The sequence below is a fragment of the Pristis pectinata genome, chromosome 40, assembly GCF_009764475.1.
Source record: "Pristis pectinata isolate sPriPec2 chromosome 40, sPriPec2.1.pri, whole genome shotgun sequence".
Classification (NCBI taxonomy): Eukaryota; Metazoa; Chordata; class Chondrichthyes; order Rhinopristiformes; family Pristidae; genus Pristis; species Pristis pectinata.
Window position 1 is genome coordinate 4,464,376 of NC_067443.1, and position 27,424 is coordinate 4,491,799.

Sequence of the window (27,424 nt, forward strand, 5' to 3'; positions counted from 1 at the left end):
CATTGTGACTGTCACTTTGCAATCCATACATGGATTTTTGGAGCAATCTGTGGAGTCCACTTTGTCGTTAACCGGTACCAGGAATCAGGTATATCTGTGAGCAGCCACGTATCGAGTGCCCTCAGAGTGGCAGATATTTCTGACCAAAGCAACGGAGATCTTCGGCGATTGTGGTGTCATACTGGTTCCATCGTGGAACTTGTGGAATTCGTAAAATCCTTCTCTCTACATTCTAACATGGTTTTCAGCTTTGCTCACCGTTTTGTTTCATGACTTGCTGAACTGAGCTGGTTTGCCATCATAAAACTTTGAGAACTGTTCCCGGACTTGGTAGTTTGGGAACGAGCCACACACACACTTAGGTTTATTCTGGGGTCAATGTCTGATATCTAACTTTTTTTATTAGCATTACAAGTAGTTATTAATAAATAGATTCTAACATTTAAACATTGCTCGTTGTGTTTCTATTGTTGCTGGTACGTAAACAGACTGTAGGCTAAATCCCCACCTCAAGCCATATCCCATAGACATTGGAACTTGAAGAGGCATTCAAATCTTTCAACAGGTATCTCCGCCCAGTTTGTTAATCACTGTTCTGCACTTAACTCTGTCCAGCCAGTTTGGTTCTGTATTCTTTAACATTACTAACCAATATGAAACTATCAATCTTCTCCTGCTCCATTTTTCTTGACCCCACCTCTTTCTCTAGGCCATCCATAACTTTAAACATCCTAAATGGTTTAAATTAAACTCCCAGGAATGCCAGGCCAGGCGATGTCAAAGTCAAAGTAGACTTTATTGTCACCTGCACAAGCCCATGTGTGCACAAGTGCAATAAAAAACTTGCTTGCAGCAGCATCACCACAGGCACAGAGCATCAGACACACAATATTCACAAGAAAAGATATAAATTAAACATAAATTATACAAGAAAGAACACAATTAGAACAAAAAAATTCCATTGTAATGCAAAGCGGTCACAGTGTTGCTATACTGAGGTGGTGATTAGGGTTGTGCCGGTTGGTTCAAGAACCGAATGGTTGAAGGGAAGTAGCTGTTCCTGAACCTGGTGGTGTGGGGACTTCAGGCTTCTGTACCTCCTGCCCGATAGTAGCTGTGAGAAGATGGCATGGTATGGAGGGATGTGCCCATGACATATTGGGCTGAGTCCACCACTCTCTGCAGCTTCTTATGTTCCTGTGCATTTGAATTCCCGTACCAGACCGTGACGCAACCAGTCAGGACACTTTCGACAGTATATCTGTAGAAGTACGTTAAGAGTGCTCATTGACATGCTGAACCTCCTTAACCTTCTCTGTGGGAATGGATATGGGGAGGTGGAATGTGGGATGGGGAAGACATGGGTTAGTGAGCAATAGAGAGAGTGGGAATATTGGGGTGAAGAATAGGGGAGGGGAATGGGAACAACATTTTTAAGTCATTAATTCAGCTGTGGACAATTTTGGGATGTTCACAGCCAGTGGTATGAGGAGGAATTTATTTAAAAAGTGCAGAAATCTGAAACATACACAGAAGCACTCATCTGTAGGAAGACAAATAGTTAATTCCTCAGGTTGAAGGCACTTCGTCAGAACCAGAAAAGTGAGTTAGCAAATTAATTATAGGTTTCAGTGAGGCTGGGAATGAATAGGGTAGAGGGAAGATTTCTGATAGGGTGAGGTCAGAGTTGCCATGGTGATAAACTGCTTATTGGCCAGTCCCAAAGTTTTCAAGGCATGCTGACTTCCTCTTTTCAATGGGTGTTCTGTGAGACCCTCTCTCACTGTTGCTTCTCTGTGGGTTCTACTGCTCTTTGACCACCTTCTTACTAAGACTTGTTACCACAGCCACGTTCCCTTCCTCAGTACTTGTCCTTTCCATACTGACTGACTTCCCTCTCCACTCTCAGTCCTGATGCAGGGTCTCAACTCTGTTACGTACCAGCAACAACAGAAACACAATGAGCCATGTTTAAATGTTAGAATCTATTTATTAATAACTACTTGTAATAATCAGAGAAAAAGAAATGTTAGATATCAGACATTGACCCCAAAAATAACCCGAAGTGTGTGTGTGGCAAGTTCCCAAACCCCAAGTCTAAGAACAGTTCTCAAAGTTCAGTTGAGCGAGTCATGAAGCAAAACGATGAGCAAAGGCTTTTGAAAACCACATTAGAATGTAAAGAGAAGGAGTTTACGAATTCCACAAGTTCCACGATGGAACCAATACCAATCGCCGAAGAACTCTGTTGCTCTGTCAGAGATATCTGCCACTTCGAGGGCACTCGATATGTGGCCGTCCACAGATATACCTGATTCCTGGTACAGGTTAACGACAAAGTGGACTCCACAGATTGCTCCAGAAATCCATAATCCATACATGGATTGTAAGGTGACAGTCACAACGATTGTGCTTCACTCGTAAATACAGAGACTGGCAGTCAGTGCTACCAACTCTCTCTCTCTCTCTAACTCTCTCTCTCTCTCTCTCTCTGTGCAGTTGCCAGCACATCCGTGAAAATCCGCCTTCAGACTCGTACATCATTCCAGTTATAGACGCTTATTCACTCCCACTCATAGCAGTCAGATCAAGCCACACACACTACCGCACTACCATCCAGGTGTCTTAAAGGGGACACTCACCAAGGAGCAACCTGGCTCGTAACAACTCGAAATGTCGACAGTTCCTTCCCTCCCCCACAGCTGCTGCTCGATCCATTGAGTTCCTTCGGCAGATTGTCAGAATCAGGTTTATTTTCCCTGACGTGTGTCATGTAATTTGTTGTTTTGCGGCAGCAGTACAGTGCAAGACATAAAGACATAAAAATTACCATAAGTTAGAAAAATAAATAAATAGTGCAAAAGAGGAATTGTTTGTTAGGAGTCCCAAAGTATATTTATGTTCTAGCTCCGGCTTCTCTGCAATGAGATGCATCCTTAAGTATGCAACATGCTTCTTTATATGTGCTTATATGTCTTTTTTTATATTTCAAAATATATTTTATTCATGATAAAAAATATATGCAAAAGAAGAAACAGTGCAAAATTTTACATTCATGGTCAATGCGTTCAGTAGTGTTAACTTTTTTTAATTAAATTAGTTCAGTGCTGTATCTCTCTATGATGCTCATATCATGAAAGTAAAGGTGATAACGTGAAATAAGTAATATTCCTTGTGGAAATAGAACCAGAAGCAGATAGTGTACTGTCACCACAGAAGGGAAATATGCCTTGTTTAAAGATTTTGTGCAAGAACTGGAAGATTATTTTAATACAAAGCTATTGGAAACATCTGAAAAGATTGGGACAAGCAAGATGAAGCTATTACTTAATACATTGTTCCACTGAAGAATTTACAGAGATTAATATTTTTTTAAAATATTGGGTGACACAAGATCAGTGGAAGAAAGTGACAAAGAGGTAAGGAATCAACCAGGATCTCATTAAATGGTGGAGCAGGCTTGAGGGCCAGTGACCTGCCTCTCTTATTTCTCATCATAGAATCATAGAACAGTACAGCACGATACAGGCCCTTCGGCCCACAATGTTGTGCTTGGTATTGGTATTGGTTTATTATTGTCACTTGTACCGAGGTACAGTGAAAAGCTTGTCTTACAAACTGATCGTACAGGTCAATTCATTACATAGTGCGGTTACATTGAGTTAGAACAGAGTGCATTGATGTAGCACAGGTAAAAACAATAACAGTACAGAGTAAAGTGTCACAGCTACAGAGAAAGTGCAGTGCAATAATGTGCAAGGTCACAACAAGGTAGATCGTGAGGTCATAGTCCATCTCATTGTATAAGGGAACTGTTCAATAGTCTTATCACAGTGGGGTACAAGCTGTCCTTAAATCTGGTGATACGTGCCCTCAGGCTCCTGTATCTTCTCCCCGATGGAAGAGGAGAGAAGAGAGAATGTCCCGGGTGGGTGGGGTCTTTGATTATGCCGGCTGCTTCACCAAGACAACGAGATATAAAGACAGAGTCCAAGGAGGGGAGGCTGGTGTCCGTAATGCGCTGGGCTGTGTCCACAACTCTCTGCAGTTTTTTGCGGTCCTGGGCAGAGCAGTTGCCGTACCAAGCTGTGATACATCCAGATAGGATGCTTTCTATGGTGCATCTGCAAAAGTTGGTGAGAGTCAAAGGGGACAAACCAAATTTCTTTCTTGGCCATGGCTTCTACGTGACTTGACCAGGACAGGCTGTTGGTGATGTTCACTCCCAGGAACTTGAAGCTATCAACCCTCTCGACCTCAGCACCATTGATGTAGACAGGTGCATGTACACCGCCCCCTTTCCTGAAGTCAATGACCAGCTCTTTTGTTGACATTTGAGGACAAGGTTGTTGTCATGACACCATTCCACTAAGCTCTCTATCTCCTTCCTGTAGTCTGACTCATCACTGTTTGAGATATGGCCTACAACGGTGGTATCATCTGCAAATGTGTGGATGGAGTTAGAGCAGAATCTGGCCACACAGTCATGAGTGTATAGGGAGTAGAGCAGAGGGCTGGGGACACAGCCTTGTGGGGCACCAGTGTTGAGAATAATCGTGCCAGAGGTATTGCTGCCTATCCTCACTGATTGCAGTCTGTTTGTTAGAATGTCAAGGATCCAGTTACAGAGGGAACTGGTGAGTCCTAGGTCTCGGAGTTTGGTGACAAGCTTACTTGGGATTATTGTACTGAAGGCAGAGCTGTAATCAATAAACAACAGTCTAACATAGGTGTCTTTACTGTCCAGATGCTCCAGAGCTGAGTGTAGGGCCAGGGAGATGGCATCCGCTGTAGGCCTGTTTTGGCGATAGGCAAATTGCAATGGGTCCAGGTTGTCTGGGAGGCTGGAGTTGATGCGTGCCATGATCAACCTCTCAAAGCACTTCATGGTGGTGGATGTCAGAGCCACTGGTCGGTAGTCATTGAGGCATGTTACCTTGCTTTTCTTTGGTACCAGGATGATGGTGGTCTTCTTAAAACAGGAGGGAACCTGAGATTGAAGCAGGGAGAGGTTAAATATGTCTGCAAATACTTCTGCCAGCTGATCAGCACAAGATCGGAGCACACGGCCAGGGACACCATCTGGGCCAGGTGCTTTCCTGGCGTTCACTCTCGGGAAGACTGATCTTACCTCCTCCACTTTGATCACAGGTTCAGCTGCATTGGTGATGGGCTTATTTCTCATTACACCCTGTTACAGAGTTTTCTGTGGGCATTGCTTGTAATCATGCAGGGAATTGTTTCTGGCATCAAATCCTGGAATACAAGTGTAAAATGTTGGAAATCCTCAACCAGACGGGCAGTACCCATGGAGAGAGAAGCAGTCAACGTCTCAGAGCTGATAATAGATCATTGGCCTGGATGAAGTTAATTATTTTTTTCTTCTCTCCACGGGTGCTGACTGACCTGTGAATATTTCCAGCATTTTGTTTTGCATTTATTTCGGATTTTTTGTAATGCATAGCCTGGTTTACTTTTTTAATACACGCTGCGCTGGGATTGAACGCAGATGCAGGCATTGCCTCTCTCAGTGGGAAATTCCCGGCAAAAACCTACCCACGTTGGACTATTCCGTGAAATTAGAGGTGGAATTGGACTGGCTTCAACATTGAAATAAAACTGAAAATAGTAAACCCACCCAATTGTATTAAAAAGCAGAATGTTGCAATAACTCTAATCATTAAAAACAAGTAAAGGTGAAAACTACACGACAATTAGGCTGAAATGAGGCAGCATGAACTCAGGGATTCCCCCTCTCTCAGAGTGCCGAGACCCAGGGGAGTTTGATTGACAGCGACCGTACCACATTAAGGCAGGGGGATTACTAAGTAAGATTAAAACTGATATATGCTCAGTAACGGTGATTGAATGGTTAAATCTACGTTTAACAATGATAAATATCGGTGTTAGAAGCAGTGTGGGTTGCTTTATTGCGGATGTTGTGGGCAGATGGAGAGCGTCCCCCCCCTCTCCCGGGCGGTCAGTGCCGTGGCCCGGCTCCGCCCACACTCGGTGGAAGATGGCGGCCCTGAGCGAGCGGTCGGCGCGGCTGTGGGCGGACGGACCGGCTCCCGGGCAGTTCTACTCGGTGCCCAGCGCCAGCCTGGGGCCCAGCAAGCGGACGCTGTGAGTGTGGCATAGGGTGGGGGGTGCGCGGGGGAGGGAGTCCCCGGCGGTTGGCGGCGGCGGCGGCCTGGGCCTCAACTGCTGCCTCATCGTCTTGGGGAGGGCGGCGCGGCCTAGGATGAGGGAGCGGCTCTTCCCCCCACCCGCCCACACTCCCCCCGCTACCCCCACCCCCTACCCCACCTCCAACCCCCTATCCCACCTCCAACCCCCTATCCCCTCCCCAATTTCCCTTCCCTATCCTCAACTTCCTTCCCCCAACCCCATCAACTCACTCCCAACCCCCTCCCTCCATCCCTACTCCTACCCCCCACCTCCATTCCCTCCCCCTACTCCCACCCCTCTACCCCACCTCCAATCCCCTACCCCCTCCCCAATTTCCCTTCCCTACCCTCAACTTCCTTCCCCCAACCCCATCAACCCACTCCCAACCCCCTCCCTCCACCCCTCCCGGCTCCCAACCCCCTCCCTCCACCCCTACCCCCCACCTCCATTCCCTACCCCCCACCTCCATTCCCTCCCCTACCCCCACCCCCTACCCCACCTCCAACCCCCTATCCCCTCCCCAATTTCCCTTCCCTATCCTCAACTTCCTTCCCCCAACCCCATCAACCCACTCCCAACCCCCTCCCTCCACCCCTCCCGGCTCCCAACCCCCTCCCTCCCGGCTCCCAACCCCCTCCCTCCATTCCCTACCCCCCACCTCCATTCCCTACCCCCCACCTCCATTCCCTACCCCCCACCTCCAACCCCCTACCCCACCTCCAACCCCCTCCCCAATTTCCCTTCCCTATCCTCAACTTCCTTCCCCCAACCCCATCAACCCACTCCCAACCCCCTCCCTCCGCCCCCCCCCGGCTCCCAACCCCCTCCCTCCACCCCCTACTCCTACCCCCCACCTCCATTCCCTCCGCCTACCCCCACCCCTCTACTCCACCTCCAACCCCCTATCCCCTCCCCAATTTCCCTTCCCGACCCTCAACTTCCGTCCCCCAACCCCATCAACCCCCCCACCACCTCTACCCCCTCCCCCTACCCCCTCCCCAACTTCCCTTCCCTACCATCAACTTCCTCCCCCCCAACCCCACCCACTCCCCGCTCCCAACCCCATCCCTCCACCCCCCCGACTCCCAACCCCCTCCCTCCCCCCCCATGCTTTAATGAATAAAGTCTGAGCCTGCTCACCGTTTCTCTATAACTCAGTTCCTCAAATCCTCGTAAATTTCCTCTGCATTATTTCCAGCTAAATGGCATCTTTCCTAATAACATAAAACACTACAGCACAGTACAGGCCCATTGGCCCACGATGTTGTGCCGTATTTTATCCTGCTCTAAGCTTTTTCTAACCCCTCCCACATAGCCCTCCATTTTTCTATCATTCATGTGTCTATCTAAGTCTCTTAAATGTCCCTAATGTATCTGCCCCCATAACCTCGGCTGGCAGTGCCTTCCACACACTCGCTACTCTCTGTGTGTTAAAAAGAAACACTTACCCCTGACATCCCCCTTATACCTTCCTCCAGTCACCTTAAAATTATGCCCCCTCGTGTTAGCCATTGTCGCCCTGGGAAAAAGTCTCTGGCTGTCCACTCGATCTGTGCCTCTTATCATCTTGTGCACCTTTATCAGTGTAACCAAAACTGAAATGTGACCTTACCAGCGTCTTGTATAAAATCATTCCACCAACTCAGCTTCAGACCTACTGTGCTGTCCCTGCACAATGAGATTTGGCTCATCCCTGATGTCCCCACACTGTCCAGCAGGAGGTGTCACCTGGGGAGTCTGAGCCCCTGATCTCCCCACACTCTCCAACAGGAGGTGGTGCTGAGGGAGTTTGCCTTCTGATGTTTCCACAATGTACAGCAGAAAGTTGGTGATGGGAGGGAACCTGACCACTGAGGCCTCTACTATCCAGCAGGGTCTATTGCTTGGTGAGCTTGTGCCCCCGACATCCAAAACCTGTTTTTATTGCTGGAGGAGCATCCCCACACTGTGCAGCAGGAGGTGGTACTGGCAGAGTTTGCCCCCATTATCCCCACACTGTGCATCAGGAGGCATTGTCCCCAGGAGGCATTGCTGTGTATGTCTGAGCTCTGATGTCCCTGCACTGTCCAGCAGGAGGTGGTAATGGAACATAGAAACATAGAAAACCTACAGCACAACACAGGCCCTTTGGCCCACAAAGCTGTGCTGGACATGTCCCTATCTTAGAAATTGCTCAGCTTACCCATAGCCCTCTATTTTTCTAAGCTCCATGTACCTATCCAAAAGTCTCTTAAAAGACCCCGTCATATCTGCCTCCACCACCATTGCCGGCAGCCCATTCTACGCACTCACCACTCTCTGAGTAAAAAAACTTACCCCTAACATCTCCTCTGTACCTACTCCCCAGCACCTCAAACCTGTGTCCTCTCATGGCAACCATTTCAGCCCTGGGAAAAAGCCTCTGACGATCCACATGATCAATGCCTCTCATCATCTTATACACTTCTATCAGGTCACCTCCCCCCCCCCCGCCCCCCCCAATCCTCCGCCGCTCTAAGGAGAAAAGGCCGAGTTCACTCAACCTGTTTTCGTGAGGCATGTGCCCCAATCCAGGCAACATCCTTGTAAATCTCTTCTGTACCCTTTCTGTGGCTTCCACATCCTTCCTGTAGTGAGGCGACCAGACCTGAGCACAGTGCTCCAAGTGGGGTCTGACCAGGGTCCTGTATAGCTGCAACATTGCAGGAACAATAATGTAGGAGTCTGAACCCCCGAGGTTCCCCACTGTCCACCAGTAGGCATTGCCTGCAGAGTCTGAGCCTCTGAGGTCTCTGCACAGACCACCAGAAGTTGGCACAGGGCAAGTTTGGCAAGGTATCTGAGCCCTGATGTTCCTGAGGTGTATGTCAGGAGTCGCCGCTGGGGAAGTTTGAGCCCTGTTGTCCCTGCGCTGACCTGCAGGTGGGGCGTCTGAGCTGTGATGCCCAACACTGATCAGCTGGGGTTGGTCTAATGTCCAGCAGGAAGTGAGCTGAGATTCTGAGCCCACTCCAGCTGTTGGTGGTGGTCAGGAAGTCTGTCTGATGTCCCTGCACTATCCAACAGGGGACAGTACTTGGGGATTCTAATCCCTTTTGCCCCACATTGTCCAGGGGGAAGCAGTGCTGGGGAAATTAGCCCTGACATTCTGGCATTGTATAAGATAGATGGTGGTCATTGTGTACGAGCACTGGTGTCCCCACACAGCACAGCAGGAAGCTTTGCTGAGGGTGTCTTGGCCCTGATCCAAGCCTTGTCCAGTAGTAGGTCTGAAAGCTGATGTTTCTACACCCTCCAGCAGGGAACGGTGTTGAGACATTGAACCCTGATGTTCCCCACTCCAACCAGCAGGAGATGGTGGTTGGGTGGGGAAGGAGGGAGGGAGGCAAGAGGGGAGGGTGGAATCTCAGCTGTGTTGACCCCACCCTGTCCAGTAGGAAGTTGTGATGGGGCAATCTGAGTTCTGATGTGTGGGGGTGTCGGTGAGTCTGAGCCCTGAGATCTCCACACTGCGCAACAGGAGGTTGCGCTGGGTGATTCTGAGATCTGACCAGCAGATGGTGCTGCTGAGGGAGCTGAGCCCTGACATCCCTCCACTGACCAGCAGGGGCAGCACTGGAGGTGGTGGAAGGTCTCAACCCTGATGTCGCTCCACTGACCAGCTAGGCAAATGGAGGACTCTAAGGGAGCAGGAGGGTAGTCTGATCCCTGATGTTCACACATTATGTCGCAAGAAGTGGCCTGGGTGGGGTGATTGCACCTTGATGTTCCTGCATCAGCTACTGGGGGTGGTGCTGGTGACGTCTGAACCCTGTGTTGTACTGACCAGCAAGAAGTAATGCTCAGAGAGTTGGTCCTGATGTCTTCACGCTGTCCAATATAAATTACGGTGAGGATATCTGATGCCTACTTACTGTCCAGTGGGAGGCAATGTATGGAGAATCTGAGACCTGATGTCCGGCAATGGTCAACATTTAGGGTATTTGGACACTTAAGACCGCAGAAGGTCCAGCAGGAAGCAGTGCTTGGGATAGTGGGAGGGAAGGGTGCTGTCTGAGCACTGACACCTCTGTACAAACCATCAGGCAGTTGTGCTCTGAGCCCTGTCCAGGAGGAGACAGCGCTTGGCATTCTGAGCCCTGATGTGTTTGCACTGCCCAAATGGAGACAGCTCTTGGGGATTCCGAGCCCTGACTTCCCCACGATGTTGAGGGGGTCTGACCCCTGGGGTTTCTGTGCTCTGAAATAGGTGTGGCACAACAAGATTGCCAAAGGATACAGTGGGATTTCGATCAATTGCATATCTAGGCAGAGAAATGGCAGATGGAGTTTAATCTGGCCAAGTGTGAAGTGTTGCACTTTGGGAGATCAAATGTAAAGGGACATTTACAACAATGGCAAGACCCCTAACATTGTTGATGAGCAGAGGGATCTTGGGGTCCAAGTCCATAGCTCCCTGAAAGTGGCTGCACAGGTTGATAGGGTGGTAAAGAAGGCATATGGCATGCCTGCCTTACCAATCGAGGTATTGAGTTCAAGAGTCAGGAAGTTATGTTGCAGCTATATAAAACTATGGTTAGGCCGCATCTGGAGTATTGTATTCAATTCTGGTCACCTCATTATAGGAAGGATGTGGAGGCTCTGGAGAGGGTGCAGAAGAGGTTCACCAGGATGCTGCCTGGATTAGAGGGCATGTGCTATAAGAAGAGGTTGGACAAACTTGGGTTGTTTTCTCTGGAGCGGCAGAGGCTGAGGGGAGACCTGATATAAGTTTATGAGATTACAAGAGGCATAGACAGCCAGTATCTTTTTCCCAGGGTCGAAATGTCTAATACTAGAGGGTGTATATTTAAGGTGAGAGGTAAGCCCAAAGGAGATATGCGGGGCAAGTTTATTTTTTACAGAGAGTGTGGTGGGTGCCTGGATTATGCTACCAGGGGTGGTGGTGGAGGCAAATGTGATGGAGGCGTTTAATAAAAGGCTCTTGGATAGAACATAGAACAATTACAGCACAATTCAGGCCCTTCGGCCCACAAAGCTGTGCCAAACATGTCCCTACCTTAAAAATTACTAGGCTTACCCATAGCCCTCTATTTTACTCAGCTCCATATACCTATCAAACAGTCTCTTGAAAGACCCTATAGTATCCGCCTCCACCACCGTTGCCGGCAGCCCATTCCACGCACTCACTACTCTCTGAGTAAAAAAACTTACCCCTGACATCTCCTCTATAACTACTCCCCAGCACCTTAAACCTATGTCCTCTTGTGGCCACCAATTCAGCCCTGGGGAAAAGCCTCTGACTATCTACCCTGTCAATACCTCTCATCGTTTTATACACCTCTATCAGGTCCCCCCTCATCCTCCGTCTCTCCAAGGAGAAAAGGGCGAGTTCCCTCAACCTGTTGTCATAAGGCACACTCCGCATTCCAGGCAGCATCCTTGTAAATCTCCTCTGCACCCTCTCTATGGCTTCCACATCTTTCCTGTAGGGAGACGACCAGAACTGAGCACAATACTCCAAGTGGGGTCTGACCAGGGACCTATATAGCTGCAACAATACCTCACGGCTCCTAAATTCAATTCCCCGATTCATGAAGGACAATATACCATATGCCTTCTTAACCACAGAGTCAACCTGCGCAGCCACTTTGAGCATCCTATGGACTCGAACCCCAAGATCCCCCTGATCCTCCACACTGCCAAGAGTCCTACCATTAGTACTATATTCCGCCAACATATTTGACCTACCAAAATGAATCACTTCACACTTATCTGGGTTGAACTGCATCTGCCACTTCTCAGCCCAACTCTGTATCCTATCTAGTCCCTCTGTAACCTCTGACAGCTCTCCAAACTATCCATAACACCCCCAACCTTCGTGTCATCCGCAAACTTACTAACCCACCCCTCCACTTCCTCATCCAGGTCATTTATGAAAATCACAAATAGTAAGGGTCCCAGTACAGATCCCTGAGGTACACCACTGGTCACCGACCTCTACTCAGAATACGACCCTTCAACAACCACTCTTTGCCTTCTGTGGGCCAGCCAGTTCTGGATCCACACTGCAATGTCCCCTTGGATCCCATGTCTCCTCACCTTCTCCATCACCCTTGCATGGGGTACCTTATCAAACGCCTTGCTGAAATCCATATACACTACATCTACTGCTCTCCCTTCATCGATGTGTTTAGGCACATCCTCAAAAAATTCAATCAGGCTTGTAAGGCAGGACCTGCCCTTAACAAAGCCATGCTGACTATTCCTAATCATATTATACCTCTCCAAATGTTCATTAATCCTGCCTCTCAGGATCTTCTCCATCAGCTTACCAGCCACTGAGGTAAGACTCACCAGTCTATAATTTCCTGGACTATCCCTACTCCCCTTCTTGAATAAGGGAACAACATTTGCAACCCTCCAATCTTCCGGAACCTCTCCCGTCTCCATGGACGACACAAAGATCATTGTCAGAGGTTCCGCAATCTCCTCCCTCACCTCCGACAGCAACCTGGGGTACATCTCATCTGGTCCCGGCGACTTACCTAACTTGATGCTCTCCAAAAGTTTCAGCACCACCTCTTTTCTAATATCTACATGCTCAAGCTTTTCAGGCCACTGCAAGTCCCCACTACGATCCCCCAGATCTTTTTCTGTGGTGAATACTGACGTAAAGTATTCATTAAGTACCTCCGCTATTTCTTCCGGATCCATACACACTTTCCCACTGCTGCACTTGATAGGCCCTATCCTTTCGCATTTCATCCTCTTACTCTTCACATACTTGTAGAATGCCTTGGGGTTTTCCTTGATCCTGCCTGCCAAGGCCTTCTCATGTCCCCATCTGGCTCTCCTAATCTCTTTCTTAAGTTCCTTTAGCCTGGTACTCCTCCAGATCTCCAACATTACCTAGCTCTCCGTACCTTTTGTATGCTTTTCTTTTCCTTTTGACTAGATTTATTATAGCCTTTGTACACCACGGTTCCTGTATCCTATTATGACTCCCCTGTCTTATCGGAACAAGTCTGTGCAGAGCTCCACACAAATAGCCCCTGAATATTTGCCACATATCTTCCATACTTTTCCCAGAGAACATCTGTTCCCAATTTAATCTTCCAATTTCCTGCCTGGGAGCCTCATAATTCCCTTTACTCCAAGTAAACACCTTTCTAGCCTGTCTGTTCCTATCCCTGTAGTGCTAAGGAGATAGAATTATGATCACTATCACCAAAATGTTCACCTGCTGAGAGATCTGACACCTGACCAGGTTCATTACCCAATATCAAATCAAGCACAGCCTCTCCTCTTGTAGGTCTATCTTCATACTGTGTCAAGAACCCTTCCTGAACACACCTAACAAACTCCACCCCATCTAATCCCCTCACTGTCTGGAGATGCCAGTCGATGTTTGGGAAATTAAAATCCCCCATCACAACAACTCTGTTATTCTCACACCTTTCTAGGTTCTGCTTCCCTATCTGCTCCTCAATAACCCTGTCACTATTGGGCGGCCTATAAAAAACACCCAGCACTGTTATCGATCCCTTCCTGCTCCTAACCCACAGAGACTCCGTAGACAATCCCTCCACAACGTCCACCTTTTCCGCAGCTGTGACACTATCTCTGATCAACAGTGCCACTCCCCCACCTCTCTTGCTTCCCTCCCTGTCCTTCCTGAAACATCTAAAAACCGGCACTTGAATCAACCATTCCAGCCCCGGAGCCATCCAAGTCTCCGTAATGGCCACCACGTCATAGCTCCAAGTATCGATCTAAGCTCATCCGCCTTGTTCACAACACTCCTTGCATTAAAATAGACACATCTCAAGCCTGTCTGAACACGTCCCTTCTCTGCCTATGGTACTTGTTAGGCACATGAATGTGCAGAGAATGGAGGGAATTGGACATTGTGTAGGCAAAAGGGATTAGTTTGGTTAGATGTTAAATTACTAGTCTAATTAGTTCAGCACGACATTGTGGGCTGAAGGGCCTGTTCTTGTGCTGTACTGTTCTAGGTTCTAAGTCTGAGCTCTGATGTGTCTGCAATATGAAGGCCTCTTGTCTACTTTGCAACCACATCTTCTGTTGAGTTTCTTGGATTTGTTGTTACGTTGTGGATCTGTGACCTCGAATGAGAGGCTAATAATCTTGCTGTTCCCTTTTGAACATACCAAGCCTTGATGCGTCTGGAAGGGCTACTGGGAATAAGCAACAAACACTGGCGTTGTCAGCTGCACAGTATTTAGTGTTCGGGGAAAGTGAAACCAGTCTCCAGCTTCCTGCTGTGTAACCCACAATCCTCAGTGAAAGTGAAACCACAGCAACCACAGGATGATAGGGTTGTTTCTGTCTCACTTGGCATTATGGGTAAATACAGTCTCCATAATTGCCACAAAGCAACCAGCCCACAGCTGGGTTGAGTGTGAAAGTGCTTTGGCCCACACGCAATGTGAACTATCGAGTAAAATCCAGGCAGGACATGCTGGACAACACTCAGGTTGGGTAGGACGAAGGTTCTGGGTCAGTGATCTTTGATCGGGACTGGATTATGTCTGGAATTTAAGATAATAATTGGAGCCACTCTATTCAGGGGTGATGTCAATAAGTACTTCTTCACACTAAGGTGGTAGATATCAGAGGGTCTCTCTCCCAAAATTAGACAGCACTAAAATTGGCAGATTGTTGTTGGGTTGATGTATTAAAGGACCGAGGTTGGTTGAGATAAGATATTGTTCATGATGTATTGGTATTGGTTTATTATTGTCACTTGTACCGAGGTACAGTGAAAAACTTGTCTTGCATACCATTCGTACAGGTCAATTCATTACATGGTGCAGTTACATTGAGTTAGTACAGAGTGCATTGATGTAGTACAGGTAACAATAACAATACAGAGTAAAGTGTCACAGCTACAGAGAAAGTGCAGTGCAATAATGTGCAAGGTCACAACAAGGTAGATTTTGAGGTCAGAGTCCATCTCATCGTATAAGGGAACCGTTCAATAGTCTTATCACAGTGGGGTGTGAAGTCTCCCAGTCCCTAATGCAACCTTTGTTTGTTTTCAGAAGCCCCATGGTGACTGGTACCTCGGTACTCGGGGTGAAGTTTGATGGAGGGGTGATCATTGCGGCTGACATGCTCGGCTCGTACGGGTCCTTGGCGCGCTTCCGGAACATACCTCGGCTGATGAAAGTGAACGACAACACGGTACTGGGGGCTTCGGGTGACTATGCTGACTACCAGTACCTCAAGCAGGCCATCGAGCAGATGATGTAAGTGAGCATGAGGGCATTATTGGACCCTCGAGTGCAGCAACAAACTGCAGCTTGGATTGATTACCCTATTTTTTTTGGCAGGAATGGTGAAAACTGCAACTTTTCAGTAATCACTGCAGTTAGTAACCAGGACTTTATTTGATGTATGGAATAGCTGTCATCCACTCTCAGCTTTTTACTGGCAAAGTTGCCCTTGTTTTGGGAGAATTTGCTGTTGTTGCTGTAATCTGGAGATGTTTTAGAAGTAGACTCTGGAGACTGTTTGCTATCCTATGATTTTGAAACAGATGTGGTTGCCAAGTTTATAGACTCTGAAAGAGTTTCAATGGGTAACTAATGGAACCCCACTATGTAAAAAGTGGAGGGAGCTGAAGAAACAGAATTACAGACTGGTTAGCCTTACATGATAGAACAGTACAGCACAGGAACAGGCCCTTTGGCCCACGATGTCTGCGCCGAACACAATGCCAAATTAAACTAAATGTCTTCTGCCTGCACATGATCCGTATCCCTCCATTCCCTGCATATCTGTGTGTCTATCTAACAGTCCCTTAAATGCCACTATCATATCTGCTTCCACTACCAACCTAGACAGCGCGTTCCAGGCACCTACCACTCTGAGTTTTTTTAAAAAAACTTGCACTGCACATTTCCTTTAAACTTTTCCCCCTCTCACCAGAAATACACATCCTTTAGTACAGGAAGTCCCCGGGTTACGAACGCCCGTACTTACGAACTGACCTCTGTAAAGCCTATTATTTTAAAAAATCGAGTGACACACAATGGTTCGTACTAACGAATGGGCAGTTCGTTAGTACGGGATGAACGGGACAAACTGTAAATATTTACATGTATGGTTTAATGCAATGGTTGTCCATATTCGCATCTGATTGTGAAGAATTTTAATGTTCATTCGTAAAACATTGTAGAAGAATCTATTCGCTTGCACAATGATTTGAGTTAGATGCTTTCTGAATATCCGACCGTGTCTTAGAACAGAGGCGGTGAACACTGGATCCAGACATTATTTAATCGTTTTATTTTTGAGGAATGTTGTCAAACCACTGGCATACTGTTTGATATTTTGTCAGCATTGGACTCACCGAACAAAAGATTTCTGCCCGAGTACAGAAGGAAGCACCAGGCTGGGCAGTGAGGAGAGGGGGTGCGGGCTTCAGCCGGCGACGGCCTTTGTGTATAGATTGTTTTCTTTTAAAAGGGGGAGATTTTTGGCTGTTTAACTAATCTGAGTGTTCATTTTGTTGTGGGTTCAACAGCAACAAGTTCAATATATACCTTCAGTAAAGTCACACATTGAGGTCTCTCGCGTCCCCTGATAGTGTGGCGGTCCACCTGACACAGACACCACAATTGATCCGCTTTCTCATAAACTTATTTGATAAAGTAATGCTAATAACTGCTCTGCGTTCGGTTAACATCACCCATGACCCACTGAACCTCAACTCGCTGTATCCCGCATGGAATAAAAAAAGAAACGTAACGAAAACTGTCGAAATGGGTCCATTTAACTTGAATAAATAACAATTATAAATATTGTACTGACTTACCTACTGTTCCGACTTACATACAAATACGAACAGACTCAAAAACGGAACTCATTCATAATCCGGGGACTTCCTATATTTGATATTTCTACCCTGGGGTAAAGATTCCGACTGTCTACCCTATCCATTGCCAAAGATAGTGGGGAAATGCTCGAGTTCATTACAGAAGGTGGTAATAGCAGTGCACTGGCAAGATAGTGTTAGATGAGAGTGTGGGGGGGTGATAGAATGGGATTGGTATAGATGGGTATTTCATGGTTAGCTGAAGGGCCTGTTTCCGTGCTGTATGACTATACGACTCTATGTATAAAGTCAGCATGGACTTACAAAAGGGAAATGAGGCTTGACAAATCCACTGGAAATCTTTGAAGATGTAATGAGCAGAATAGCTGCGGAAAAAAACAGTGGATGTGGTGCATTTTGACATTGGGAATGCTTTCAATGAAGTCCCACAGGGTGGCACGGTATGTAACGGTTAGCGTAATGCTATTACAGCGCCAGCGGCCCGGGTTTGATTCTGCAGCTGTCTGTAAGGAATTTGCACATTCTCCCCGTGTCTGCTGGGTTTCCTTCAGGTGCTCCAGTTTCCTCCCAGATGTACAGGTTAGGAGCTGTGGGCATGCTATGTTGGCGCCGGAAGAGTGGCGACACTTGCGGGCTGTCTCCAGAACATTCTTAACGCAAGAAGATGCATTTCACTGTGTGTTTTGATGTACATGTGACTAATAAAGATATCTTATAAGAGGTTAGCATGCAAGATGAAAGCACTTGTGACGGGGGGGGGGGGGGGTAAGGTACTGACATGGATAGAGGATGGGTCAGCAAGCAGGAAGTGAAGAGTCGGAATAAATGGAAATCAAAAAAAAACTGCAGATGCCATAAATCTGAAATCAAAGACCTGAAATATTAACTCTGTCTTCCGAAAGATGCAGCCGGAATAAGCAGGTCTTTTTCCCAGTGGCAGGTAGTAACGATTGGGGTATTGCAAGGAACAGTCCTGGGAACCTCATTGTTTGTAATATATCAGGTTCTGAAGAGGGAAGTACATGTAATATACCCAAGTTTGCAGACAATACCAAGTTGATGGGAGTGTGAGCTGTGAGGAGCTCTGGTATAATTTAGACAGGTTGGGTGAGTAGGACATTGTACAGCAGGTGTATTTTAATGCAGGTAACTATGAGGTTATCAACCAATGGGCCTCCTGCTAAAATAAGGTTGCATTAGGGACAGCAAGGCATAATAATGAGGTGAGGGAAGGGCTTGGTCATATAAGACCTGGGTATCCTTATGCATCTAGCAATGAAAGTGAGCATGCAGGCTTTGCAGGCAGTTACACTGGCCCTTGTAGTGAGTGGTTTCAAGTACAGAAGCAGGGATGTCTTGCTGCAATTGTGTGGGGCCCTGGTGACACCTCACCCTGATTACTGCATGTAGTTTCGGTCTCTTTATCTGAAGACGGATGTTCTTGCTGTGGAGGGAAGGCAGTGAAGGTTCACCAGACAGATTGCTGGGATGGCAGAACTGACATTGGAATGATTCAGCCTAGAGTTCATAAGGAAGAGAGATGATCTCAAAGAAATTTGCAGAATTCTAGCAGGATAGACTAGATGTAGGAAGGATGTTCCTGATGTTGGGGCATTCCAGGACCAAGGGTCATATCTTAAGGGTAAGGAGTGAGCCATGTGGGATTGACCTGAGGAGAAATCTCTTTTAGAGAGCAGTGAACCAGTGGATCTCTCCGCCACAGAAAGCACAAAGTCACATCATTAAGTATGCTCAAGAGTGGGTAAGATCGTATTGAATGGCAGAGCAGGCTTGAAGGGCCGAATGGCCTACTCCTGTATTTCTATGAATTATGTTTCAAAGGAATACAGTTGTACATGATTAAATTGCCAGCCTGGACTAATGATTGGGAGTCCCGCAACCAGATTAAATTAAATATCGATCTCAAGTTCAAGCTTATTGTCAAAGGCATGCATACCCAGGGTATAAATGCCATGAAGATTAGCTTTTTTCAGCAGCAGCACAGTACATTACGCACGTGACAAACATAAGTTAACATAAACTTAAATTAGTATAAATTATATATACATGACAAAATAACTAGAACGATAGTAGTGCAAGTTGCAAGAGCGAAAGTTGAGAGTGTTAGGTTTTTAGCTTTAGGATTTGGGGATTTAGGATATCATGCAGCAATGGGTCTTCAGCCCACTGAGTCCATACCGACCATCAACTATGCACTAATGCATCAATCCCATTTTTTTACTCTTGCATTCTTATCAAATTTTCCCAAGATTCTGCTCCTCACCCACACACTTGGAGCAATTCACAGCGGCCAATTAACCCACCGCCCAGCACGTCTTTGGGGATGTGGGAGGAAACCCACGCAGCCACGGGGAGAACGGGCAAACTCCACCCACGGACAGTGCCAGAGGTCGGGATCGAACCTGGGTCTCTGGAGCTGTGAGGCAGCGGCTCTACCTGCTGTGCCATTGTGGGAGCACTAGAGAAACTGTCTTGCAAGTGAACCTTAGCTGTCCTTTTGGGTGCAGGTAAAAGATCCCACAGTCACCATTGGAAGAGGAACAGGAGGATTCTTCCATGGTTTTCTATCCCAATATCAATAAAAGAACTGATAATTTGGACATAATTTTGTTTTATTTTGTGTGGGAGTTTGCTGGGCACAAGTCGTCTGCCTCATTTCCCAGGTTACAACAGTTCAAAAGGAAGTCATTGGCTGGAAGGCTTTTTGGTGCTAGAAGGCACTACAGAAATGCAAATCAAAGAAAAAACATGCAGATGTTGGAAATCTGGAAATAAAAAGCAGAAAACGCTGGAAACACTCAGCGGGTCAGGCAGCTTCTGTGGAAAGAGGAATACTGGATCTGACAAAGGGTCCTGGACCTAAAACATTAACTCTTCCACCTTCCACAGATGCTGCCTGATCTGCTGAGTGCTTCCAGGGTTTTTTGCTTTTATAACTGTAGAAATGCAAGTACGGGCAGTCTGTGGGTGATAAGAGTTCTGTTCCTGAAAACTATTCCTAAACCAATTTCTTTTCTCTTCCCCAAGTCAAAAATGTTTATTTTCTATTGCCACCCATATCGTATCGCTCTGCATACACGTCCAATAATTCTTTCATTTTACTGGAATATCTTATGTTCACATAACACTATCCATAATTAAACCCATACTCTATCCAGTTTTATTATTAACATTATTGTTACTATCTTGAAAAATTCTTTACAAATTTATGGGAGAATTTGCGGAAAGTCAGATTTCCATAAATCAGGTCTTCTAACCCAGGAAGTCCCTGTATGTCCTTGTTCCAAACAGTATGGCCATCACATCCACTTTTTCCCACAGCATTTTCTCGGAAGGGCAAGTGCATTCCACATTCTCCAGGGATTGGTTAAGGTAAGCAGTAAAACAGCATTTAAGCTTTATAATGTTTCAGGGATACAGAGGTGAAGAGGGGTGGGAAGTGACTCACCTGAAGCATAAACACAAGCAGGACACAGACAGGCCAAATGGCATGTTTTCATGGGCAACGTTCTATCTGATTTGCTGCATCTGTTCCCTAGGATTGACGAAGAATTACTTGGAGACGGTCACAGTTATAGTCCAAAAGCAATCCATTCCTGGCTGACCAGAGTCATGTACAACAGGTAAGTGACGGTAGTCATCGAGGGCATCACAGCCCGGTAAGCTCGTGCCAAGCTCTTGTTCTGACCTTCTGCTGCTTTGTCACTGAGTAGCCTCAGCCCCAGCATGATATTCTCTGTTAAATGGCTCTAGTTCAGGAAAGCTTACAATCTAATTACCCCTGTGTGCTCTTACCACTTCCCTATTAGTCACCTCCTTCAGCTTCCATGACTCTCTGAGATCACCACATCACCCGATTTGCTCCCCTCTGCCATTGATGGCCTGGGTCCAAGCTCTGGAATTCCCTCCCCGGCTGCTCTGGCTCCCTCAATCTTTCACTAACCTCCCACCTCCCCCCCCTCCCCCCCACTATGCCCAAGCTTTTGTGTACCTGCCTATCAAACTAACTGACATAGCCATGCAAGGAGAGATGATCTCCTCTGAAGCACCTTTCGTTGGCCTTGCTTTGTGTGAAGGGACATCATTGTTAGTAACGGTATTAAGCTTGCTGTTACTTGTTGCAGTGCCTGGGTGTCTCAGCAAACGAGTACAGTCTCCGGAGTTCAGGTGCTGCCCTAGATGAGCAGACCCATGCTCCTTGGCTCAAGCTTTTCCTTTCTTTTTCCAGGAGGTGCAAGTTGAATCCTCTGTGGAACACAGTCATCATCGGTGGAATGAACAATGGCGAGAGGTAAGCTGTTGAACTGGAAAGGAGATGGGATGGGAGCCAGGTGGCGATCAGGTCTGGAGTGCACGAGCCAATCACAAACATGGGTAAAGTTATCGATCACAGCAATTGGTTGGGCTTTCCAAGAGTTGAGGGGTAAATCCCTACCATGGCCAACTCGTGAGTTTACATCCGGCAATCTAGAACCCCTTGACCATGAGAGGCCGTCCTGGAAAATCATCTGGTTCTTTCTGTCCTCCAGGGAAGGAAATCCTGTTCTGCCGAGCAAGCTCTGGGCTAACTGTGGCTCTGATGTGGTTGCCCCTCTGAAGTAGCCTCATTCACAACTCTGAGAACTCCATCTGCTTCTCGGTCAATAGTGAGGCCTTTTCCTTCCATCCAAGGGAGCAAGACACTGCATTGGTTTAAAATAAACTGCGCTGCAGACAATGCAGCAGTCCCCTCTTTTTCTGCTGCATTTCGAGAGTTGGTCTCGCATCATTTTAGAAGGATGTGAACGAACACTTGAACCACCAAGGCAAGGCAGGCGATGGACTAAGTGCTGGGAAAAAGGATTGGTGTAGATGGGTGCTTGATGGTCAGCATGGACGTGATGGGCTGAAGGGCCTGTTTTGTGCTGTATGGCGAATAGTCTGGAGTTAGACTCAAAACCATCACCTCAAATAAGATATCTTTATTAGTCACATGTACATTGAAACACACAGCGAAATGCATCTTCTGCGTAGAGTGTTCTGGGGGCAGCCCGCGACTGTCGCCACGCTTCCGGCGCCAACATAGCACGCCCACAACTTCCTAACCTGTATGTCTTTGGAATGTGTGAGGAAACCGGAGCACCCGGTGGAAACCCACGCAGACACGGGGAGAACGTACAAACTCCTTACAGACAGCGGCCGGAATTGAACCCGGGTCGCTGGCGCTGTAATAGCGTTACGCTAATCGCTGCACTACTGTGCTGTGATGTATAAGCAAATCCTTGGTGGGACTTGACTGAATAAGTCAAGAGGTTGCAGCATTTCCCTTTATAAAGTCATGGGGGCTCCACTGTTCCAATACTGAGAGGAGGGAGATTTGACACACCTGTGCAAGGCTCCAGGAGCCAGTGAGAGCAGGGCAGTGATTGATAAAGCACCACTGTTACGAAATTACAACTGATGAAGTGGGCAAATGGACAGAGTTTTAAAACAGTGCCTAATCTTTGCAGCTTCCTGGGTTACGTAGACAAGCTTGGTGTTGCCTATGAGGCTTCGACAGTGGCAACTGGTTTCGGTGCCTACCTCGCACAGGTGAGCCCCATCTTCTTCGGTGCTGTGCAGTTACTTTGAAGTTTCATTCCTTCCCTCCTGTCCCTTTACTGATGGTTTTGGTTTCTACCCACAGCCCCTGATGCGGGAAGTAGATGAAAGTCAAGCACTCATTTCGAAAGATGAAGCTCGCCAGCTGATCGAGCGTTGCTTGAAGGTCCTTTATTACCGGGATGCACGGTCCTATAACCGGGTAAGCAAAGCAAGGCTGGGCCAGGGTTAACACAAGTGGTGGGGCATGCAGACAAAGGAACACTGGAGACGCAAGAGACTGCAGATGCTGGAATCTGGAGCAACACACTCAAGCGCCAGAGGAACTCAGTGGGTCAGGCAGCCTCTGTGGAGGGAAATGGACAGTCAACGTTACGGGTCTCGACCCAAAACATCGACTGCCCATTTCCCTCCATAGATGCTGCCTGACCCACGGAGTTCCTCCAGCACTTTGTGTTCCTGCAGACAAAGGAATAAATACCCTTAACACTGGATATCACCAATAATTTGTCCTGGTCCTGCCACGTGGATGCTATGGCCAAGAAAGCACACTGGCGCCTCTTCTTCCTCGGAAGGCTGAGGAAATTTGGCATGTCCCCGATGACGCTCAGCAATTTTTATTGATGGACTACAGGGGAATTGATGAGAATGTGGGGAGAACAACTTTGCCCGAGTTATAGGGAGGTTGGGCAAGCTAAGACTTTATTCCTTGGAGTGTAAGAGATTGAGGGGTGACCTCATAGAGATGTATAATATCATAAAGAGCATGCATAGGGTGATTGTACATGGTCTTTTTTCCCAAGGAAAGGGAATCAAAAACTAGAGGGCATAGGTTTAAGGTGATGGGAAAGGTTTAAAAGGGACCTGAGAGGCTACATCTTCACAGACAGGGTGGTGGGTATGTGGAACAAGCTGCCAGAGGAAGTGGTTTGAGGCAGGTACAATGATGACATTTAAAGTAAAAGATACAAAATTCTGAAAGCACGTACCACCAGGCTCAAGGATAGCTTCTACCCCGCTGTTATAAGATTATTGAATGGTTCCCTAGTACGATAAAATGGACTCTTGATCTCACAATCTACCTTGTTATGACCTTGCACCTTATCATCTGCCTGCACTGCATTTTCTCTGTAGCTGTGGCACTTTACTCTGCATTCTGTTCTGTTTTACCTTGTACTACCTCAGTGCACTGTGTAATGAATTGATCTGTACGAACAGTATGCAAGACAAGCTTCTCACTGTATCTTGGTACATGTGACGATAATATTCCAATTCCAACACTTGGCTAAGTAAATGGATAGGAAAGGTTTGGAGGGATATGGGCCAAACACTGGCAAACGGGACTAGCTTAGGTGGGCACCTTGGTTGGCATGGACGAGTTGGGCCGAAGGGTCTGTTTCTGCGCTGTTGGACTCTGACTAATTAAAAAAGGGGGGATTAATGTAGGATTAGTGCAAGTGGGTAGTTGATGATCGGCATGGACTTGGTGAGCCGAAGGGCCTGTTTGTGTGCTGTATCTCGGTGACAATCCAACTGTTCACCAATAAGTAGTGTCAGGAAAAAGGAATTGCAATGAGTGGGATTAGGGGAATATGCCTTCCCTTCTGGCTTGTTTTTCGTCCCCCAGTATTGATCACTGCACAACTTGTCACCACATCTTCAGCTGTCCAGGCCTTGCTCTTGAGTTCCCTCCCAAACCTCTCCACCTCTCTCGATTCTCTGAAAAGGTGCTCAAAAATCTTCCTCCTCGACTGAGCTTTCAGTCAGCTGCCCTGCTGTCTCCTCACATGGCTCCCAGTCAGATTCCATGTGAAGTGATTTGGGGTGGTTTATATATTGCAAGGTTCGGAGTTACTGGATCTCTTGCAATCTTCTTCTTGCCTCGGGCACTTTCGGGTAGAGTTGTACAGCAAGGAAACGGGCCCTTCAGCCCACAATGTCCATGCTGACCTTTTTGCCCTTCTATACTAATCCCATTTGTCCTCATTAGGTTAGTAGGTTTCTATGCCTTCCCTGTTTAAATGCCTCTTAAATGTAGCGATTATATCTGATTCCACCTCTGGCAGTGGTGTCAAGGTATCAACCACTCTGTGTGTAAAACAAAAAAAAACAATTTCCCCTCAGATCCCCTTTAAAACTCTTCCCTTTCACCTTAACTCTATGCGCCCTTGTCTTGAATACCCCTGCCATGAATAAGAAGATTCTGACTGTCTACCCTATTGCTTCCTCTCATAATTTAGTAAAACTCCTGTCAGGTTTCCCCCTCAGCACTGCAGAGAAAACAACCCAAGTCTGTCCAACCTCTCCTTGTAACTAAAACTCACTAATCCAGTCAAAATCCTGGGGAAACATGATTTGTTTATTCCTGAAAACTTTTAAGCAAACTTAACTCTTTAGTTATAACTTGCTTATATGATGCTATGTACCTGTGATGCTGCTGCAAGTTTTTTTTTAATTGCACCTCTGCATACATGTACTTGTGCATGTGACAATAAACTTGACTTTGAACTCTAATGTGTTTGTCATTTGCCTTGCAGTACCAATTAGCAACCGTAACTGCAGCTGGTGTGGAAATTGAGGGACCGCTCTCGGCAGACACCAACTGGGAAATAGCACACATGATAAGGTAGGCAAACTGAGTGATGGCAAATGAAAGGGGGTGGGGGTTGATTTGTGTCCATGCAACAGCTGAGAGACTGAGAAAGCAGAGCTACTAGATTTGGATATCCTGTAGCAAGTGACTCGCCTCCTGACTGCCCAAAGCCTTTCCACCAGGAACAACCGGGAATGTGCTGGATTTTGTTCCTCTTGTCTGGATGAGTGCAGTTCAATGAACTCGACCCCATCCAGGACATAAAAGGCCCACCCAATCAGCATCCCATCCACCCCCCTCAACATTCACTCCCTCCACGTTAGCTGTAGTTTCTGCAGTGTGTGACACGTTCGAAAGCAACTCCTGGAACTTTGAGGAAGATGAAGATATTCAGAACTTGGAGTCATGCAGAGCAGAAACAGGCCCTTCAGCCCACTGAGTCCTGCACTGCCCCAACTTGGAAGTGCATCGGCCATTCTTTCATCATCTCTGGATCGAACTCCTGGGACACTCTCCCCAACAAAACCATGGGATCATCTTCACCAGAAGGACTAGAGCGGTCCAAGACAGCAGCTCACTAGCACCTTCTCGTGAGCAGCTTGGGGTGGGCATTAAATTCTGGGTCTTAGCAGTGATGGCCACATCTTGTATATATTTTTAAAAAAACGAATGCTACACCTGTTAGTCTAATGGCTGCACTGTGAAGAGGTGGTTAGAAGTAACTGAGTATTTGTGCGACTGTTTGGTGGGCGTCTGTGATTGCCAATTCTCTGCTCTGTGTCTCTTCACATTGCTGTTTCCTAATCTTACGATTTAAACTCTTTTTTTATTTTAGTGGGTTTGAGTAGAAGAGCTCAGTCCACAGCAGGGCTGGTGAATCAACAGGAGCAGAACGTCTCCACAGATGACTCCAAAAGCCATTGCTTGTTTGCCGTTGTATCTCTTGGAATTTTTTCATTGTGTTTGCTTCAGTGTAAATGTTTTATAGTGGGGTGGGGCGGGGCGGCAATGAGAAATAAAAAATTGTCTTCAAGGAAGGACTGGCATTTCCCTCTCGTTCTTCATACTCAGGATATTGCAAAGCATTCTTCTGAAGAATAAACAAAAGACTGGTTTCACAAAGGTATGAGTGCTGTTGTAGCTCAACAGACTGGAACTCGGAGCGCACGTTTGCCAATTTGAGCACAGCAAGCTCCCATAACCAGCCAAGTGCTCGTGCCCCAGGTCAGACTTAAATGATGTTGAATGAGGGTTCATACCAGAATCAGACATATGATGTGAAATTTGTCATTTTGTGGCAGAGGTACAGTGTAAAGACACAAAAATCTATAAATTACAAAAAAAATTTGCAAAAAGTTCATGGATTGTTTAGAAATAGAGGGGAAGAAGCTGTTCCTGAATCGTTGAGTTTAGGTCTTCAGGCTCCTGTACCTCCTCCCAGATGGTAGTAACAAGAAGAGGGCATGTCCTGGATGGTGAGGGTCCTTAATGATGGATACTGCCTTCTTGAGGTACCGCCTCTTGAAAATCTCCTGTATGGTGGGGAGGGTTGCGCCTGTGGTAGAGCTGGCTAACAGGCAGCTAGGCACCAGGAGAACTTCCTTGCTCTTCAAATAACAGTCATGAGGTTTTTTGGCACAACATCATGGACTGAATTGCCTGTTCAGTGCTCTACTATTATGTTCTATTGGAATTGGCTTATTATTGTCACTTTAACTGAGGTTACCACACTGTAAATAACATTTAAAAATTTAAAAAAAACTTGTCTTGCATACCATTGGTACAGATCAATTCATTACACAGTTCATTGAGGTAGTACAATGTAAAACAATAACAGAATGCGGAATAAAGTGTCACAGCTACAGAGAGTGCAGTGCAGGCAACAAGGTGCAAGGTCATAACGAGGTAGATTGTGAGGTCAAGAGTTCATTTTATCATACTAGGGAACCGTTCAATAGTTTTATAACAGCGGGATAGAAGGTGTCCTTGAACCTGGTGGTACATGCTTTCAGGCTTTTTTATCTTCTGCCTGATGGGAGGGGGGAGAAGAGAGAATGTGCGGGGTGGGTGGGGTCTCTGACTATGCCAGATGCTTTACCAAGGCAGTGAGAAGTGTAGACAGAGTCCATGGAGGGGAGGCTAGTTTCTGTGATGTGATGTGCTGAACTGTGTCCACAGCTTTGCAGTTTCTATGTTTACTTCTCTGAATGTTT

At 46.8% G+C, this 27,424-nt stretch overlaps 2 protein-coding genes across 2 annotated transcripts in view; one reads left to right on the forward strand and one right to left on the reverse strand.

The window, feature by feature from the left end:
• pi4kb (phosphatidylinositol 4-kinase, catalytic, beta) overlaps positions 1-27,424 on the reverse strand; it is a 599,336-nt gene that overhangs the window by 205,576 nt on the left and 366,336 nt on the right. The window lies entirely within an intron of this gene.
• On the forward strand, positions 6,006-26,248 carry psmb4 (proteasome 20S subunit beta 4). The gene is made up of 8 exons (XM_052045837.1): positions 6,006-6,126; positions 15,219-15,425; positions 20,578-20,661; positions 21,267-21,329; positions 22,528-22,609; positions 22,704-22,820; positions 25,156-25,244; positions 26,047-26,248. The coding sequence occupies exons 1-8, from the start codon at positions 6,020-6,022 to the stop codon at positions 26,057-26,059; spliced, it is 762 nt and encodes a 253-aa protein (XP_051901797.1). The 5' UTR covers positions 6,006-6,019; the 3' UTR covers positions 26,060-26,248.

Excerpts from the sequence above, each read along its gene's own strand:
- psmb4 (XM_052045837.1), top strand. The coding sequence starts at position 6,020 with ATGGCGGCCCTGAGCGAGCGGTCGGCGCGGCTGTGGGCGGACGGACCG. Across the intron at positions 21,330-22,527 it reads GGAATGAACAATGGCGAGAG|CTTCCTGGGTTACGTAGACA; the intron begins GTAAGCTGTTGA and ends TAATCTTTGCAG. Across the intron at positions 22,821-25,155 it reads ATGCACGGTCCTATAACCGG|TACCAATTAGCAACCGTAAC; the intron begins GTAAGCAAAGCA and ends TTTGCCTTGCAG.